This window comes from Lacerta agilis, chromosome 6, assembly GCF_009819535.1.
Source record: "Lacerta agilis isolate rLacAgi1 chromosome 6, rLacAgi1.pri, whole genome shotgun sequence".
NCBI lineage: Eukaryota > Metazoa > Chordata > Lepidosauria > Squamata > Lacertidae > Lacerta > Lacerta agilis.
The window spans coordinates 87,986,676-88,003,788 of NC_046317.1; the positions used below are offsets into that span (position 1 = coordinate 87,986,676).

Here is a 17,113-nt window from a genome sequence, read left to right on the forward strand (position 1 = left end):
TTTAATAGCTCAGGCACCCTGAGAGCAGGGGTGATGAGAGCAAAATGCAGATGGGGAAGGCTGTCCCCCTATTCCCTTGGCTTTAAACTCCCGGAGAGAGGAGGAGGACCGCAAGGACTAGTTAAACCTGAACACAGCAGTCAGCGGTGTGTCACACTGCTGTTTCTCAGGAGGCAAGGCTGACAGCAAAGCTTTCCCACCCTGTCCTCGGTTTTCAGAGCCTTCCCTTTACATGACGGTCGCCTCGGAGGTCCATTTGGCCTCTAGAGCTTCCTTCCACATAAGCCTCGTAAGCTCTTCCTTGGACATCAAGGCTGACAGCAAAGCTTATCTAGGAGGAAGTCCCAGGAATCTAAGGGGAAATCTTCAGTGTAAAGAGAACGCCGTAAAAAAGCAGCGATATATGGAGAGTTTGGAAAAGTATCACAACAAGGTTTTAATCCTGGTGGTGTCCATGGGGTTGAGTGGGATGAAGAAAGGAGTCTTCAAGTGTTGAGGGAGGAACCCACAGAATCCTCAAATCATATTTCTATGAGATCTGGCTTCTACATTAAGACAGGGCTTCCATCCATCAGGGCTGGAATCAGTTTTCCCTGCACTCTTCTTCAGAGCTCCGAGGGCCAAACTACATGTTACACTTAACACAACTTTTTTTTTTTAACTAAACACTATCCCCATGTGTTTACTTCCTGGTCATAGCTGGGGAGGGAGAGATTAAGCCTCACCTCTTCCCATGCTGCAATCAGAATAACAGTTGGAGCTTCCTTCACCCCCAAACCGAGGGGAAACAGAAGACGGGGGTTCATTCCCCTGTGAGGAAAGGCTACAAGACTGGGGCTTCAGGGTTTGAGCGGGGAAATGAGAATAAAGTGGGACATGATTAAGGGGAATTATGCATTGTGTGGAGAAAGAGGGTAGATATTTTTCTACTTCTCTAGATATAGTAAAGGTAAGGGTAAAGGGACCCCTGACCATTAGGTCCAGTCATGTCCGACTCTGGGGTTGCGGCGCTCATCTCGCGTTAATGGCCGAGGGAGCCGGTGTACAGCTTCCGGGTCATGTGGCCAGCATGACAAAGCCGCTTCTGGCAAACCACAGCAGCGCACGGAAATGCTGTTTACCTTCCCACTGGAGCGGTACCTATTTATCTACTTGCACTTTGACGTGCTTTCGAACTGCTAGGTGGGCTGGAGCAGGGGCCGAACAACGGGAGCTCACCCCGTCGCGGGGATTCAAACCGCCAACCTTCTGATCGGCAAGCCCTAGGCTCTGTGGTTTAACCCACAGCGCCACCCGCGCTGTAATGATCACCAAATATAGTAATGTAATGATCACCAAATCAGATTGTTCTAAGGGGGGGGGGGTTAGACCAATGCATTTGATAAGGCTATCAAAGGCTAGACGCCATGATGTCTCTATGCTGCCTCCACAATCTAGCAGTTGCTATGGGAAAATTGCAGGAGAGGACTGTGTTGTATTCATATCCTGCTTGTGGGCTTCGCAGGGGCCTAATTAGCATATCCAAAAACGAAACGTTGGACTAGATCAGAGGTAGGCAACCTTAGGCCCATGCGCCAGATCTGGCCCAATTGCCTTGTAAATCTGGCCCACGGATGGTCCGGGAATCAGCGTGTTTTTACATGAGTAGCCTACAACTGGAAAAAGTTGCTTAACCCTGGACTAGATACTCTAACCACTACACTACACTGGCTTCCTAGAGTACTTCTGCTATGGGGCAGCTCTATAAATTAAGTCGGTAAATAAATATGGGGAAAGCAGGATGCCCCTTAGAGAAGGATCTGAAATATTTTCCTGGAAGCTTGAATTTGTTTTATTTTGGGTGGTTTTGTGGGATGTTTCAATGTGTTGTCAACCGCTTTGAGATTTTTTTTCACAAGCTAAAGCAGTATAGAAATGAAAATAATAATCATAATCATAATAATAATAATGCAGTCTTTGGCCCGATCCAGCAGCCCTCTTCTTATATTTTTACAAGTGCTTAATGTGTGGTTTGACTCTTAAGTTAATGAACAGAAACTCTGCCTTGAAACTAGAAAATATGGGTCGTAGTGGCCTTGGCAACTGGTGGTTGCCAAGCAACAGAGCTCTAGGCCTTCCTTATTACTGGCAGCACTGGATCTTTACTGGTGGTTGCTGGGCTACATAGTTGGACTGAGGTCCTCTCTCCCCGCTTCTGCTTGTTGCTAATAAAACTAATTCTGGCCATAATCAGGGCAAAACAGGTTGTAGAAACCCGGATATATGACAATAAGTGTAGACTGGAATCCAGTGTTAGTAATACAGTATACCCAGTGCTATATTTTTCTAGAAAAAGAGGTGCCGGAACTCCCTTGTTCTCTTAGAATAGCAATGGTGCCCAAACTGAGTTCCGGTGAGTTCCAGCTGGAAAAAAGCCCCGAGTATACATTATTTTCAGGCAGAAATTAATTGGGAAGGGTTTGAGGGGCAGTTCTCAAGCAGAATTTTTATTTGCTTCAGTTCCCTTGCAAAAATGCTCATGTTCACCATTCCCAATATTGATTTTATTGTGCAGACCAAAACATTGAAAGTATCCCATTTGCCAAGTTGGACGTTTATTGCCTTACATAATTCAAGGCTTTGATGCATCCCTCAGAAATTAATGTGGGAGGAGAGAACATGCCCAAGAACTCTCTTGTTTTTAATTTAGCCTGGACAGCTCTGTCGCTCCATGCTTGGACTCAGTGATAGTTTAATATCCTCTCTTTTTCCGGAAGAGGTGTCACCTTGTTGGAAAGGATCGTGCTTCACTTAAACAGCTTGGCACAAAGATTTAAACCATCAGGATGAAAACACAGCGCATGCAGCCCAACACAATCAAGTCTTCGAATTCCTGCATGGTTCATTGACTTCATTATGGACATCACTTATGGGAAGCTAAAAAGTCGTCATTAAGATGGACAATCTGCTCTTTTGACTGCAGTAGCGTGTGAAATAGAAGGATACCAGTTGCTCAGTGCCCATAGCAAAAGGGAAACACAGGTGGCTAATTACTGAGAAGCACACACATCATTAAGGCAAGGTCAGTAACGCTGGGCCATGCCTCGAAGCGGTCAGCTAAACGATACCGTACACAAAAACACAAGAATGGGCTGAACGAAACAATACACACTCCCACAAATGCACGCGTGCACACACCACAAAGGGTTAATTTTATTTGTTACACATGAAGCAGTTCCAAGGGCAGGGGTGCAAGGGGAAAGAGAGAGGGGGGTGGGTGGAGGAGAGCAGCTCAAGGAAACAGTTCAGAGTGGAGAAAGGTTAAGTGAAGGGATGGAAGTCAGAACCAGGTGCAAGCACCTGACCATAAGACACACCTAGTTTTTAGAGGAGGAAAGGGGGAAAGCCCAGGTTTTTTTGGGGGGGTCAGCTCACAGTTGTGCAGCTTCTTTTGGAAAGGGGAAAAGCCCCCCCTTTTTTGAGGATCAGCTCAAAGTTGTTGAGCTTACTTTGCAAAGGGGTTCAACTCACAGTTCTGCAGCTTCTTTTATGGGGTTCAACTCACAGTTCTGCAGCTTCTTTAGGAAAGGGAGCCATTTCTACAGTTTCCAGACAGATAAATCTAATCAGCCAGTCACATGTCTCTGGGGAAACAAACAGCCTCTGTCTGCAGACCATTCAACAATGGAGGCCTGGGCAAGGGGGCGAAGGGAGCCAGGGATCGACCACACATTCGCTCCATAAGACGCACAGACATTTCCCCTTACTTTTTAGGAGGAAAAAAGTGAGTCTTGCGGAGCAAAAAATATGGTATTTGTACGTACAATGTCAATAGGAAGCTGCCTCCTACTCCTGCACATATATTTTGTGGGATGAGCGCAGCTACTTACCCGTTTAAGAGCAGGGAAAACATTGCAGAGAGAGGAACAGGGGTGCTCCCGGCAGGCGGAAGTGGTTAAAATGGCACAATGCTCATCAACTGTTGCGGCACAACCTACAAACGGGTTGTGACCTTACCTAAAGCAGTGTTTTTCAACCACTGTTCCGTGGCACACTAGTGTGCCGCAAGATGTTGCCTGGTGTGCCGTGGGAAAAATTGAAAAATTACTTTATATATAGTCAATATAGGCACAGAGTTAAATTTTTTAACATTTTCTAATGGTGGTGTGCCTCAAGATTTTTTTCATGAAACAAGTGTGCCTTTGCCCAAAAAAGGTTGAAAAACACTGACCTAAAGTGAGTTGCACCAATGAAGCCACTAACATCTACCAAAGAGAAAGACGAGGGTAAAGACCGATGTAATATTCGGTACCTTTGCAAAAAAAAAAGTGGTGTTTTTTTATATATATATATAAAAACAAGCAGCAGGATGGACCTAGAAACAAGTGGATGTACATTTGCTGCTTAAAAGGGGGAAAGAAGATGCTAGACAGCCCTGATCCAGCATTTAATGTGCTGGAATGTATGTACCTCTACTATGTTCTTTGCAAAGCAGGGTTTATATTTTGGTGAGAATAGCCCACTGGGTCTTAAATTACAAATTTTACGTCTGTCTTCATTCAAATTTTACGTCTGTCTTCATTCAAATTTTACGTCTGTCTTCATTCAAATTTTACGTCTGTCTTCATTCAAATTTTACGTCTGTCTTCATTCAAACAGAAAAGGATTAAGAAAAGAAAAAGTGAAAAGGTGAGTGAGATGTGAGAAGAGAGAAAAGGAGGTACATTGGAAGGCAGCTTTAAAAAAAAAAATTCCCATGTTGCCAGAAGCTGCTGGCTACCTATATCACTCATCCTTCCTTAATGACCATTGGGCTTACCGGTAGCTCTTTCAAAAGCAAGGGCGTAGATCCAATTCAGACATTACCAAGGTGCCGAGGAAGCGACCAAAATCCCACTTCCCACTATGCACTATAAATCACCTCAATGGCAATGAACTTCTTACGTGGGGTTGTGCCGATTACAGCCTTCCCCGGCCCCAAAATACCACTGATATCCAGCTTTGTGGGATGGAACAAAATGAATGAGCGGCATTCAACTTTTACTCATGAGTAGACCTGTTGAGATTAATGAACATGACTAAGTTGGGTCCATTAATTTCAATAGGTCAACGGTGAGTAAAAGCTTAATACCACCCAATCCAGATGACACCCCCCCCCTCACGATCAAGTCTTTATACATTATCCCAGCTGCACAGAACAGAACCTAAAAATAAGGAAGTGAATTTCTGGCTGACTAGAAATGAGGACCAGTTTTAATGGAGGTCCATCTTTTTGCTATTTTATAAGTACATTCCACTTGACACAACTTTGCTTTTTAAATTAATCCTCCGCCCTGGGGCATAGTGAACAGAGATAGGAAGGCAAACACTCTCTTTGACACCAGTAGGAGTTTTGAAATTATTGCTGTTAGAGTTGTCAGACCTCCAGCGCTGGTCTGAAGTCACCAGGTTTGCCTGTTCCCCTCCAAGTGGCAGGGGGAGGGTTTGAATAACCAGGTGACAGAGAGAATGCTTTAAAAATGTATATATTAAGCAGACTATGTGTGCAGTTCCAAACTTCAGACTGGCAGGAGCTGGCTGCAAATTATTGTGTCTCTTGGGGACCAGTTCTGACCTCCACCACTCCCTCCTTCCCTCTCCCAATTAACCTCCATCTCCAGGACTCAGTGGTGGGAGGGAACACAGAGGAAGACTTGCCCATGACATCACCAGGGTCCGCCTCCCGCGGCAGCACCTGGGGTCACCCCTAGGTCTCAGTTTGGGGCCCTGAAATCTCAGGGTGTGAGATGCTCTTGACCTATCAACCCTTAATTGCCATGTAATATTTATGGGTGGGGGAAAAGAATTATTCTTTTCAAATTGCAGCAGAGAGGTGGATGCATTAAAATACCACTGCCACCCTGCGTGGATTTTGGCCCAATCCAGATCTCTATGCCAGGGGTAGACAACCTAAGGCACGTGGGCCGGATGCAGCCCAATCGCCTTCTCAATCCGGCCCACAGACGGTCCGGGAATCAGCGTGTTTTTACATGAGTAGAATGTGGCCTGCCTGGTGTTTTTACATGAGTAGAATGTGTGCTTTTATTTAAAATGCACCTCTGGGTTATTTGTGGGGCATAGGAATTCGTTCATTCCCCCCCAAAAAAGATAGATAGGTAGATAGATAAGTAGGTAGATAGATAGATAGATAGATAGATAGACAGACAGGGGCGGAGCGAGCCAGTCTGCCGCCCGGGGCGGCAAACATCAAGGCACCCCTCCCCGTGCGCGCGTCATGACGTCACGACGCATGCGCAGCCTCCTGGGTGGACTGTGCATGTGTGGATATGCGCAGTCCACCCAAGATGGCGGGCGCGATCGGCCGGCACCCCTTCCGTGCGGTGCGGCAACCTTTAAGGCTGCAGCACGTGAACAGCGGCACAGACGCTGTGCTGCTGTTCGCGCGTTGCAGCCTTTTAAAAGTTGCCACGCCGTCGATCACGGGGATGGGGCCTGCCCCCAGAGTGTCACCCTCCCCAGGGCGGTACCCGGGGTGGACCGCCCCCACCCCCCTTGCTCTGCCCCTGTAACATAGAGAGATAGTCCAGCCCACCACATGGTCTGAGGGACGGTGGACCGGCCCACGGCTGAAAAAGGTTGCTGACCCCTGCCCTATGCAGTTGGTTTTAATTTTTAGAACCTTGACATTACGTCACATGACACATTTAGAGTAACATGTAATTGGGCCGGGGCCCTAAAAGACACAGTAAGAAGGTCCACTGCCCAGCAACTCTCATTAAAAGGAATCTCTGCTGTCCGGCATGCTGGAAAAACCTGCTGCCAGCTAGAGTAGACAGTATTGGGCTCTATGGATCAATGGCTATAGGGTAGTTTCCTGCATTCGGTGGCTGCATAGAGGACAGAAATAAGAGGATGAAGATTGTGGTGGAGGCGGGGAGGAAGTTAGTAGATAAAGGAAATGCAGAGGAGGGAGGAGGGGTCAGCAGGAGTGCTATAGGAAGCCATCAATTGACAAAAATGTAAAACACACGGTGTGAAGCACTGTGCCCAGTTATAAAGCAGGATTGCCCTCATAGCAGTGTCTGTTTATTCATACAGCCACAGGCCAGGTTAATGGTGAAGATCCAGTTCTCTCCTAGATTTTAGGGAAACCCAGTCACCATTTGGAGACGTACAAACACAGGGTGCTTGAAATGTTTGCTGGGGAAAGACAAAACTCGTTCGGCCCTCCGTACTCACCAGCTTTCTTCTTAATTTGAAAGAGCCATTTCTCGACCCCCTTTTTCTATGCAAAGCAGTATCTGATACGTTTTGCAGAGAAGCTGCACAGAATCGTAATGTTATGTACCGGTAGGTGCCTGGCTGTGTGGCTTTGTCGCTTGCGTTGTGTAGAGGGTCTCACTTTTCGTGTGTCTAGAACCAAGCTTAGCAGGGATCATTCCCAACAAAACAAAACGAAAAAGACCACAAGGAACAACATGACACACGAACTTCAATCCACATGCATCTCCATACCTGGAAGCCCCATAGGTTTGCGTTTGTGAGCTTTAGGTTTCGAGTGTTTTCAAAAAAAAGGGGGGGGGAGAAAGGTGGGGTAAGAAAAAAAAGAGCACAGGAGAAACCAAAAAGGGAGAAAGCAAAGTTTTTTTTATAAAAAAAGGGAAGGTGGGAAGAAAAGAAACAGAACGAAGAAAATTAGCACATGAGCTAAGAGTGTTCCATCCAGCAGGTAAACTCTGAAAGGGCTCAGCTGTCAGTCCACTTCAGAGGCCTAGATTCAGCATAATATTTTAAACACATAAATCTATCTGTCAAAACCAGTTGTGAGCAATTGGGGTGGGTGTGGTGGGTGCCAAGGAAAAATCAGGAGTGCGTTTTATGCTCCTGTGAGGCCAAGACTTTGCCTGCTCCACACCTGACATCACATAGGGCATCAGATAGCTAGCTACAGGTTGGGTAAAATTAGGACCACTATTGGGCCATATTAGGCCTGCAGACCATAGGTTTCCCCACTGCTAATGTAGAACATGAGGGAACAGACCACAGTAAGGTTACAGCAGAAGAAAGGATTCCTGTAAGTGAGCCGATCAACAAACTGTTGCCCGAGGCCAATTAAACCTCACCCTCCAAAACGATCTCTTTTATTACATCCCTCTGCTGTTCCAACATCAATAAAGACCGTAAGAATGAGCAAAACCTGTCCACTTACAGTAGATTCGCTGCATGAAGCCAAAGTTAAGATTCCCCAAAGGAGTACTCTTCCTCTCACCACCATAAAGGTGCCACCATGACCACATCTACACAGCTGAAACAAAATAAAAAAATTCCTTGCAGTAGCGCCTTAGAGACCAACTAAGTTTGTTCTTGGTATGAGCTTTCGTGTGCATCTGAAGAAGTGTGCATGCACACGAAAGCTCATACCAATAACAAACTTAGTTGGTCTCTAAGGTGCTACTGGAAGGAATTTTATTTTTTATTTTGTTTCGACTACGGCAGACCAACACGGCTACCTACCTGTAACATCTACACAGCGTCAGCTAGCATCTGCCATCAGCTTTCTACAAATTCTGATCTTCCAAAGGATTGTCAGAACTGTAGTTTGGGGGGGAAAGGTTGCGGATTTCATTTTAGCGATTCCTAACCCACGAACGCATGCCCTCAACAGAGCTAGTCCCTTGGTGAGGAAGATATTATTGTTAAACTGGTTTGAGCAGGGTAGGTGTTTGCCCACACTTGTCTACTGCGCACCGTTTACAAGTGTCACTTGGAACATCTCAGGCATGTGCTTAAATGGCCCGAAGGAAGAGGGCAGAACAGGGCGGAATGAAAGCTGTTATCTCTGTAAAGGATGAAAGCTTCAGCCAGAATGGAACGCCATAAGACTTCAATTAACTGGAAGCTATAACCGCAAATTGTGAAAATTGGAAAGCTGTCTTCAACAAACTCGCCAGAAATTCTGCACATCACACACTGCAAAATTCAAACATTGCCTACAATGGCAGGTGTATTTTTTTAAAAAAAATCTGATTTGAAAACACCCAGAACTTTGCAAATATATATATCTCGCAGCTTATTTTGCTCCACACATCATTGTTCTGGTTTGGAAAGCTCTCGTGATCTTTTCTTATATATTTAGCAACAGCAGAAACGCTAAAATGTTAAGCTAGATGCTCTCTCTGAAGAGATAAACGGGAGACAGGCTTCTACCATATCATGCTGCAGGTGGGGGGGGGGCTCCAGCAATAAGATGTTTTTCGAGACATAAAAATCCCCGCAAACAGAAGTTAAGCATGTCAGGAAGAAAGCCAGGCTAAATCGTGATGGGAAAAGAAGTGCTTGTCTTCCTTCTGAGGTAGGATAGGCTGAGAAGAGCTTGCTCCTTAAGGAAGCAACAGCGTCACTAAAGTTAGACATCCTAGATCTGTGCACAAGGAAATCCAGACCTGCAGGGCGAGATTAAACCAAGGGTTCATCTGGATTTCCTTTGGTGCTGCATTTCTAGGCACAGGTCCACTCTTTACTGCAGAATCAGAGCAAACAGCAATCTGCAGAAAACCCTAATTGCTATTTGTTCTGATTCAGCATTAAAGAGTGTGTTTTCACAAGGAAAGGACCACACTGGGAGGGAAACCTGTGCCTAGAAAGAGTGGGGGGGGAGGTAAGTGTGAATCATGGAACTGTAGAATTTGAAGAGGCCACAAGGATCATCTAGTCCAACCCGCTGCAATGAGGGAATCTTTTGCCCAATGTGGGGCTTGAACTCACAACCCTGAAATTAAGAGTGTGGAACATGTGTGGAACAAAGTCCATAAGCACAACAGGACTTCCCACCTTCTCTTCCCCCCATGACCTCTAAATCTGCTCAGGAGGGGAACCCCCAGGACAGTCCTGTTGCCCAAGCAGACTTTTTTCTGCACACACATTCCCCAGTTAAGACTACATTGAATTGCACCCATAGTATTTGCAGGGAGGAAGGCCAGACCTGAGGAAAATACTTTTAATTTTCCAGGTAGCATAAGCAACAGAGCTCGTCTTATGTCATTATACACTCTAGATAAATACACTTCTGCCCAACTCAGGAAGACAAATTCTGCCGTTCTGTGGTGGCTGAGTTATAGCCTGCTATAGCACTTTTTAAGATTTAACCAGAGTAGCTTTCCTACAGATGAAATCACTGCCTATAATAATAAAGAGGCTCTCCGGTGACTTACAAGAATTAATTAATCCTCTTCATTTGAAAGGCAAGTGTTACTAATCCTAATTACAAAGAAGACAGTTAAACCTCCACCGTGTGTGACCTTCTCGGCATCACCTTAAAGATCAGTCTGATGCAGAGAGCACTGTGAGAAAAATCTAGGTGCGCAATTCACAGAAAAGTGCAGAATCTCTCCATCCGGTGCATTTTTAAAAATGGCATTTTGTAAATCATAGCTTTCGTGCATCTAAAATTAAATTCTTCCATCACTTTGGAAACATCTATGCAATATCCATTAGGAATTGGAGCAGTGCATGGATTGGGGCTCTGATATGAAGGACAGATCCTGCCTCTTTGCAACTCTCTGTTGCTTGTCTCCTTTCCTCCGCTGATGATGAAATTCTCCTTAAGAACACCTGTGCCTTTCTTCCCCTCTATTCCCAGTCTCCTTTTTCTAACTGATAATTTCAAAATGGAGTTGCCTTTTTGCAATTAATAAAGGGGATGGGGGTTGGTTGCAAGAAGAGGAACATGGGATGATTGAATCATAGAATCATAGATTTGGAAGAGACCACAAGGGCCATCCAGTCCAACCCCCTGCCAAGCAGGAAACACCATCAAAGCATTCCTGACAGATGGCTGTCAAGCCTCTGCTTAAAGACCTCCAAAGAAGGAGACTCCACCACACTCCTTGGTAGCAAATTCCACTGTCAAACAGCTTACTGTCAGGAAGTTCTTCCTAATGTTTAGGTGGAATCTTCTTTCTTGTAGTTTGAATCCATTGCCCCGTGTCCGCTTCTCTGGAGCAGCAGAAAACAACCTTTCACCCTCCTCTATAAGACATCCTTTTATATATTTGAACATGGCTATCATATCACCCCTTAACCTTCTCTTCTCCAGGCTAAACATACCCAGCTCCCTAAGCCGTTCCTCATAAGGCATGTGTTGAGCTTATCCTTTATTTCCATGAGGTTCTGCACCGTCCTATCTCATTGATGGAAACTGAGCAGAATGTTTCAGTCTGTTTTCTGAATGATTTTTGTACATGCATGCATTTAACGCTAATAATAATAATAATAATAATAATAATAATAATAATAATAATAATAGGTTATTTGTACCCCACCCATCTGACTGGGTTGCACCAGCCACTCTGGGCGGCTGCCAACATATATAAAAACATAATAAAACATTTTACATTAAAAAGCTTCCCCATACAAGGCTGCCTTCAGATGTCTTCTAAAGGTTACATAGTTACTCATCTCCTTGACATCTGATTGGAGGGTGTTTCACAAGGTGGGTGCCACTACCGAGAAGGCCCTCTGCCTGGTTTCCTGTAGCTTCACTTTGTACAGTGAGGGAACTGTCAGAAGGCCCTCGGAGCTGGACCTTAGTGTCCGGGATGAACGATGGTGGTGGAAATGTTCCTTTGGGTATATAGGGCTGAGACTGTTTAGGGCTTTAAAGGTCTACAGCAACACTTTGAATTGTGCTCGGAAATGTACTGGGAGCCAATGTGGGCCCTTCAGGACCGGTGTTATATGGTCCTGGCGGCTGCTCCAAGTCAACAGTCTAGCTGGTCTAGCTGCCACATTCTGGATTAGTTGTAGTTTCCAAGTCACCTTCAAAGGTAGTCCCACCTAGAGCACAATGCAACATTTCTCCCCTCTCTCCTCTGCATCCCATATGCCCCCCCCAAAAAAAAATTGGTCAGAGAACCCCCAGAACAGCACACAAGGTGAGAAGCAAAAGGATCGTTCCTTCTGAAATACTTGAGCTGATGGAATAATTTATTTGGCGTTACGCTGAATTCCTCCCCAGGATACCAAATCTAGGGGAGGGAGACCAACACGGCTACCCACCTGTAACTGGAACGAAAGTAAAGTTATGCAATCCCTGTGAAAAGCCTGTGAAAAGCTACAGGGAAACTGATAAAAACTTTGTCCCTCAACTCCAGCTCTGCAAGCCCAAAGATGCACCTTCAAATGTGAAAGGTGTTTAGAAGCTCTTGTCGGCTTTATATCACACATCAACTTCAGGTCTGCTGTGAAGGCACTTCTGTGGACTCACGGTTCATTCCTTCCTGTTCGCTTTTGGGACTAAATCCTTGTGCGCAACCTTGCTTAAACTCCAGAACTGTGTGCAATGCTGCAACTAATTGATGGGGGGAATGGAATTGATAAAGGATTGTCTGCACTGTGGAGGTGAAGCGGGAAAGAGTTCCCCCACCCCCATCCCCATGCCAGGAAGACACTTTTCCCACTTCAGAAACAAGTGGAAAAAGGTGTCCGTTTCACGACAGCTCTTTTTCACCTTGGGACTTACTTAAATCTCCTGTCAGCCCCAACCACCTGAAGTGTGTTGTACTCCAAAATATCTGGAGAGCATCAGGTTGGGGGAAGACTGACCTATCCACAGCAGTATCCTGACACTCACTATTATATTGTGACCAGCTCTATGCAATCACCCGTAAGAGCAGAGAAACTTTGGACCACAGATCACCAGTGCTGAAGCAATGATTCTTCAACATCAACTTCATTGGACTTGTCATGTTGTGCAGATGCCTGATTATCGTCTTCCAAAGCAACTACAGTCTATTCCGAACTTAAAAATGGAAAGCGTAATGCTGGTGGTCAACAAAAGAGGTTTAAAGACTCTCTCAAGGCAAATCTTTTTAAAAATGTAGTATAAACGCCAACAATTGGTAAACACTTGCCTGCGAGAACTCCAATTGGAGAACAGCCTTTACCAAAGGTGTCATGGGCTTTGAAGACACTCAAACTCAGGATGCAAGGGAGAAATGTGCCAAGAGGAAGGCATGCTTGACAAATCCACACCATGATCAACTCCCACCCAGAAACCAATGTCCCCACTGTGGAATGACTTGTGGATCCAGAATTGGCCTCCACAGTCACTTACGGACTCATTGTTAAAACCGTGTTTATGGAAGACAATCTTACTCAGCTACAATTGATCGCCAAAGAATATTCTGAACTTAAAAATGGAAAGCGTAATGCTGGTGGTCAACAAAGGAGGTTTAAAGACTCTCTCAAGGCAAATCTTTAAAAAAAACATAGTATAAACGCCAACAATTGGTAAACACTTGCCTGCGAAAACTCCAATTGGAGAACAGCCTTTACCAAAGGTGTCATGGATTTGAAGACACTCAAACTCAGGATGCAAGGGAGAAACGTACTAAGAGGAAGGCATGCTTGGCAAATCCACATCGTGATCAACTCCCACCCAGAAACCAATGTCCCTACTGTGGAAGGACTTGTGGATCCAGAACTGGTCTCCACAGTCATTTACGGACTCATTGTTAAAACCCTGTTTATGGAAGACAATCTTACTTGGTTATGAGGGATCGAAGAAGAAGAAGAAGAAGAGCAACAGGATTTTTATTTTTATTTTATTTTGTTAAAAAGATGGGGCAGGAGAGCGGCTGGGATCCAAAGATCTCCTTTGATCCTTGTTTGAAATACTTATGTGATCCTTTCGTGCTCTAAAAATAAGAAGCAAAGCGGCTCACAAAACAACACATCTACAAAAGGGCAATGTTAAACTAGAGGCTGACGCCGGGAGTCACCCATAAAAACCTGTTTTAAAAAATCACACATGCCAAGAAAAGAACAGCAGATAAAACAGCAAACCCAAAAACTAGTGCAGGGCCAAAAAATTTCCATTTAAAAGCTTTTTCTAAACCACTTAATGGTTGTTAAGTCCTGAGAAATCTCTATGTGGGACAAGAAGCTCCAGTTAGAACTGGATATGGAACAGCTGATTGGTTCAAAATTGGGAAAGGAGTACGACAAGGCTGTATATTGTCTCCCTGCTTATTTAACTTATATGCAGAATTCATCATGCGAAAGGCTGGTCTGGATGAATCCCAAACCGGAATTAAGATTGCCAGAAGAAATATCAACAACCTCAGATATGCTGATGACACAACCTTGACGGCAGAAAGTGAGGAGGAATTAAAGAACCTGTTAATGAGGATGAAAGAGGAGAGCGCAAAATATGGTCTGAAGCTCAACTTCAAAAATAACTAAGATCATGGCCACTGGTCCCATCACCTCCTGGCAAATAGAAGGGGAAGAAATGGAGGCAGTGAGAGATTTTACTTTCTTGGGTTCCATGATCACTGCAGAGAACAAACACCCCCGAAATTGGAGAGGGTGAAGACAGAACTCATTGCCCTTCACTAGAATTTCTGTGTTGCTCTCAAAGATCACCAGCTGCCATTTTTTTTCCTCCCAGAAGCCCCAGCAGAGTCTGTTGCATCATCCTGTAACCCGGTTCCCAGTGGTGCTGGGTTTAGCCACCAGGAGAAAACCCCAGCAGAGGGCAGTAGATGTTGCTCCCCATTAGCACCAGATTTAGGGTGGCGCAGGAAGTTCCCCCAAACAGGACACTGAGGGAGCGTGAAATTGAGAAAATCCATAAACTTGGAAGAGGGTACAAGCCCCTCTTGAAATGACCGTGCTGTAAGATCTGGACTCCCCCCATGCAGACTGAAGGTGCAAACAGGTGAATAAACAATTCGTCTTACAGCTACGATAGTCTCCATTGTGTCTCAATTCTCCAAACAAACCCTGGGCGAGTGAGTGGGTTGGAGCCCCATGGGCTCTTGCCACCGCTTGGCAGAGAGATGAGGCACCCAACTTTTGCAACTCTATTAAAAACCCGCCCCACGCAATGGAGAGGCACAAGGGATATTCAACATTGGTCCCCTCAGTTTAACCTTTGAGGCCGCACGCCTGAAAATCCAACCGGCAAGGAAAGGCAGCCATGACTCAATGGATTCATGCTATTTTTTTCCCAGGGCATCTCACACAGTTTGCCAAATAAGCACATTAAGGATGAAAGAGAGCCTGCACATTGTTGGCCCGGGGATGAATTGCACACTGTGAAAACCAGGGATGTGGAAAGTGACATGGTCTGCTGTGTTTAGCATCCGGGAAAATACCTAACCCTCCCCCTCCCCCCCACACACACCCCTGGCTCAGCTCAAGTCAGGATTGCCATATTGTGTCATCTGCCCGTAGTGAAATGACGCAGGCTGTTTCTCATCTAGGGAGACTTCTGGAAAGAATCCTTCATTCTGGGAGTTTCTTCTCCCCAAGCGTCATCGCGGGGATTCCCTGCAATTTCCATCTAGGCAGCCTGTGCAAGAATATTCCACTGGCCAAGGAACAAGCGCTCTGGAGAATCCTTTGATGCTGAACTGCTGTCAGTAGAAACCATCCCATTTAAACTCGAAAAATGAAGGGTGCCTTTAGTTGGTTAGGAATACGGAAGATTTGTTTCAGCCTAACAGCACAACCCTGTTTACTTGGAACTGCTGTAAGTCCCACCCTGGTCCATGGGGCTGGTGCCAAGGTGCAGGATTCCAACCTAAGGTCTGTTTGCCCCCTTGTTTACGAAGCATGGATCACAATTATGAACTCTGAACTGCAGCTGCCACAGGGGTGGAGGGGGGACAACTCAAGGAGGAAAGAAGAATTTTTATAGGGTTCTGCAAAGGAGCATAGATAAATTGAACTATGTGCATGTTTGGAAGTCATGTTCTCAGGGCACCTAACAATCAAATACAGTAATTAAAAGGGAGAACTGGACGAGGATGCCGAGGCTGGTGACTGAGAGCCCACAGGGAAACCTACCTAGCAGGGCTGTTGTGGGGGTTAAATGGGGGGGGCAAGAAACATGTACGCTACCCTGAGCTCCTCGGAGAAAAAGGTGGGCAGGAAATGTAATACATAAGCGATTAAAATCTAAATGTACGTCAGCCAGCGTATTTGTTCTTACACAAGGAAGGGATCTGGTGCTGTACTGGAGAGTCCTGCACAATGGGGGTTGGGGGGCTATTTGATTGAGAGTCACATTTCCTTGTAGGTAATCTGTTAGGAATGGTGGGAGGAACCAGCTGGGGAACAACCAAGGGAAGAAGGCTCAGAGCTCACTGAGTGGGAGGGGGGCAATGATGGGGGGTCAGAGGGAAAATCTTTAGTCTCAGCAACTGTTCCATGGAGGCAAGGCCTCCGTTGCTGTGCCCACTAGGCCTGACACTCCTGTGCAGATCCTGTTTGGCTAACTCCAGCTTGCTCGGTGTGATTTACTGCTGCCTCGTTCCTGTCACATGCTGCCATTGAGCAGGACTAGAGCTAGTGGTGGGTGGGGCACCCCCTTTTCTTTCTCTCTGTCTGGAACCCCCCTTTTGCCCCCATTTTTTCATCCCCTGGGCAGCCACATGAAATGAGGTTGAGAGCCCATAGCCCACACAATGTGAATGAGCATTCCTGGTGCATTCAGCGTGTCCGGCTCCCTTCTTGCCTTGCCCGCCTGCTGCTTCTGCCCCTGTGGTGGATTCTCTGTTGCCCTACCCAGCCCTGCCTTGCTGGACCTCGTGCCCTGCAAAGACCTTGGCACAAGAGCACGTTAGAAAGCAGCGTCAATACATCAAGATTGTAAATCGTGCAAACAGCCCCATTCTGTGACCGCTTGCATTTCACACGGCCCCTGATAGCGGACAACATCCGTGGTCCAAAACACACTCAGAATGCCTGCTTGGATATGCCACGCATCAGGAATCAGATTGAATACAGCTCAGTTTTTATTTCTAGCAGACATCTCGCTCTGGCCGATAGCAACCCAGCTGCCACTCAACTGGACAAAATCCAATTTATCTCTTACAGTTTTTTAGCCTGGCATTCAGCCGCTCAAGGATAAATGAGGAGGAGGTGCTGGACAACGTAACATGATCGTTTGCTTTACAGTATGGAAAAGCTTTAATTGTACTGATTAGGATTGTTTTTTTTAGAAAGGATAGACATGCACACCATTCTGTTAGGCATTATTTGCAACCATCTTCATTCTGTGCGAGAGAGCTATACCTCCATCCTCCTTTATGCTCTGCGTACGTGCGTCCGTGCAAACGAAGGC

General features: G+C 45.7%; 1 protein-coding gene across 4 annotated transcripts in view; it reads right to left on the reverse strand.

Moving 5' to 3' along the window:
* Positions 1 to 17,113, reverse strand: part of KCNQ2 (potassium voltage-gated channel subfamily Q member 2) — a 124,877-nt gene that overhangs the window by 39,572 nt on the left and 68,192 nt on the right. For 3 of the 4 annotated variants that reach the window (XM_033153729.1, XM_033153728.1, XM_033153731.1), the window contains exon 9: positions 7,495 to 7,524. The exons of the other annotated variant lie outside the window; for it this stretch is intronic. In XM_033153729.1, the coding sequence (XP_033009620.1) occupies positions 7,495 to 7,524 (30 nt within the window). The remainder of the gene's footprint in view (positions 1 to 7,494; positions 7,525 to 17,113) is intronic. 4 annotated transcript variants of the gene reach the window in all.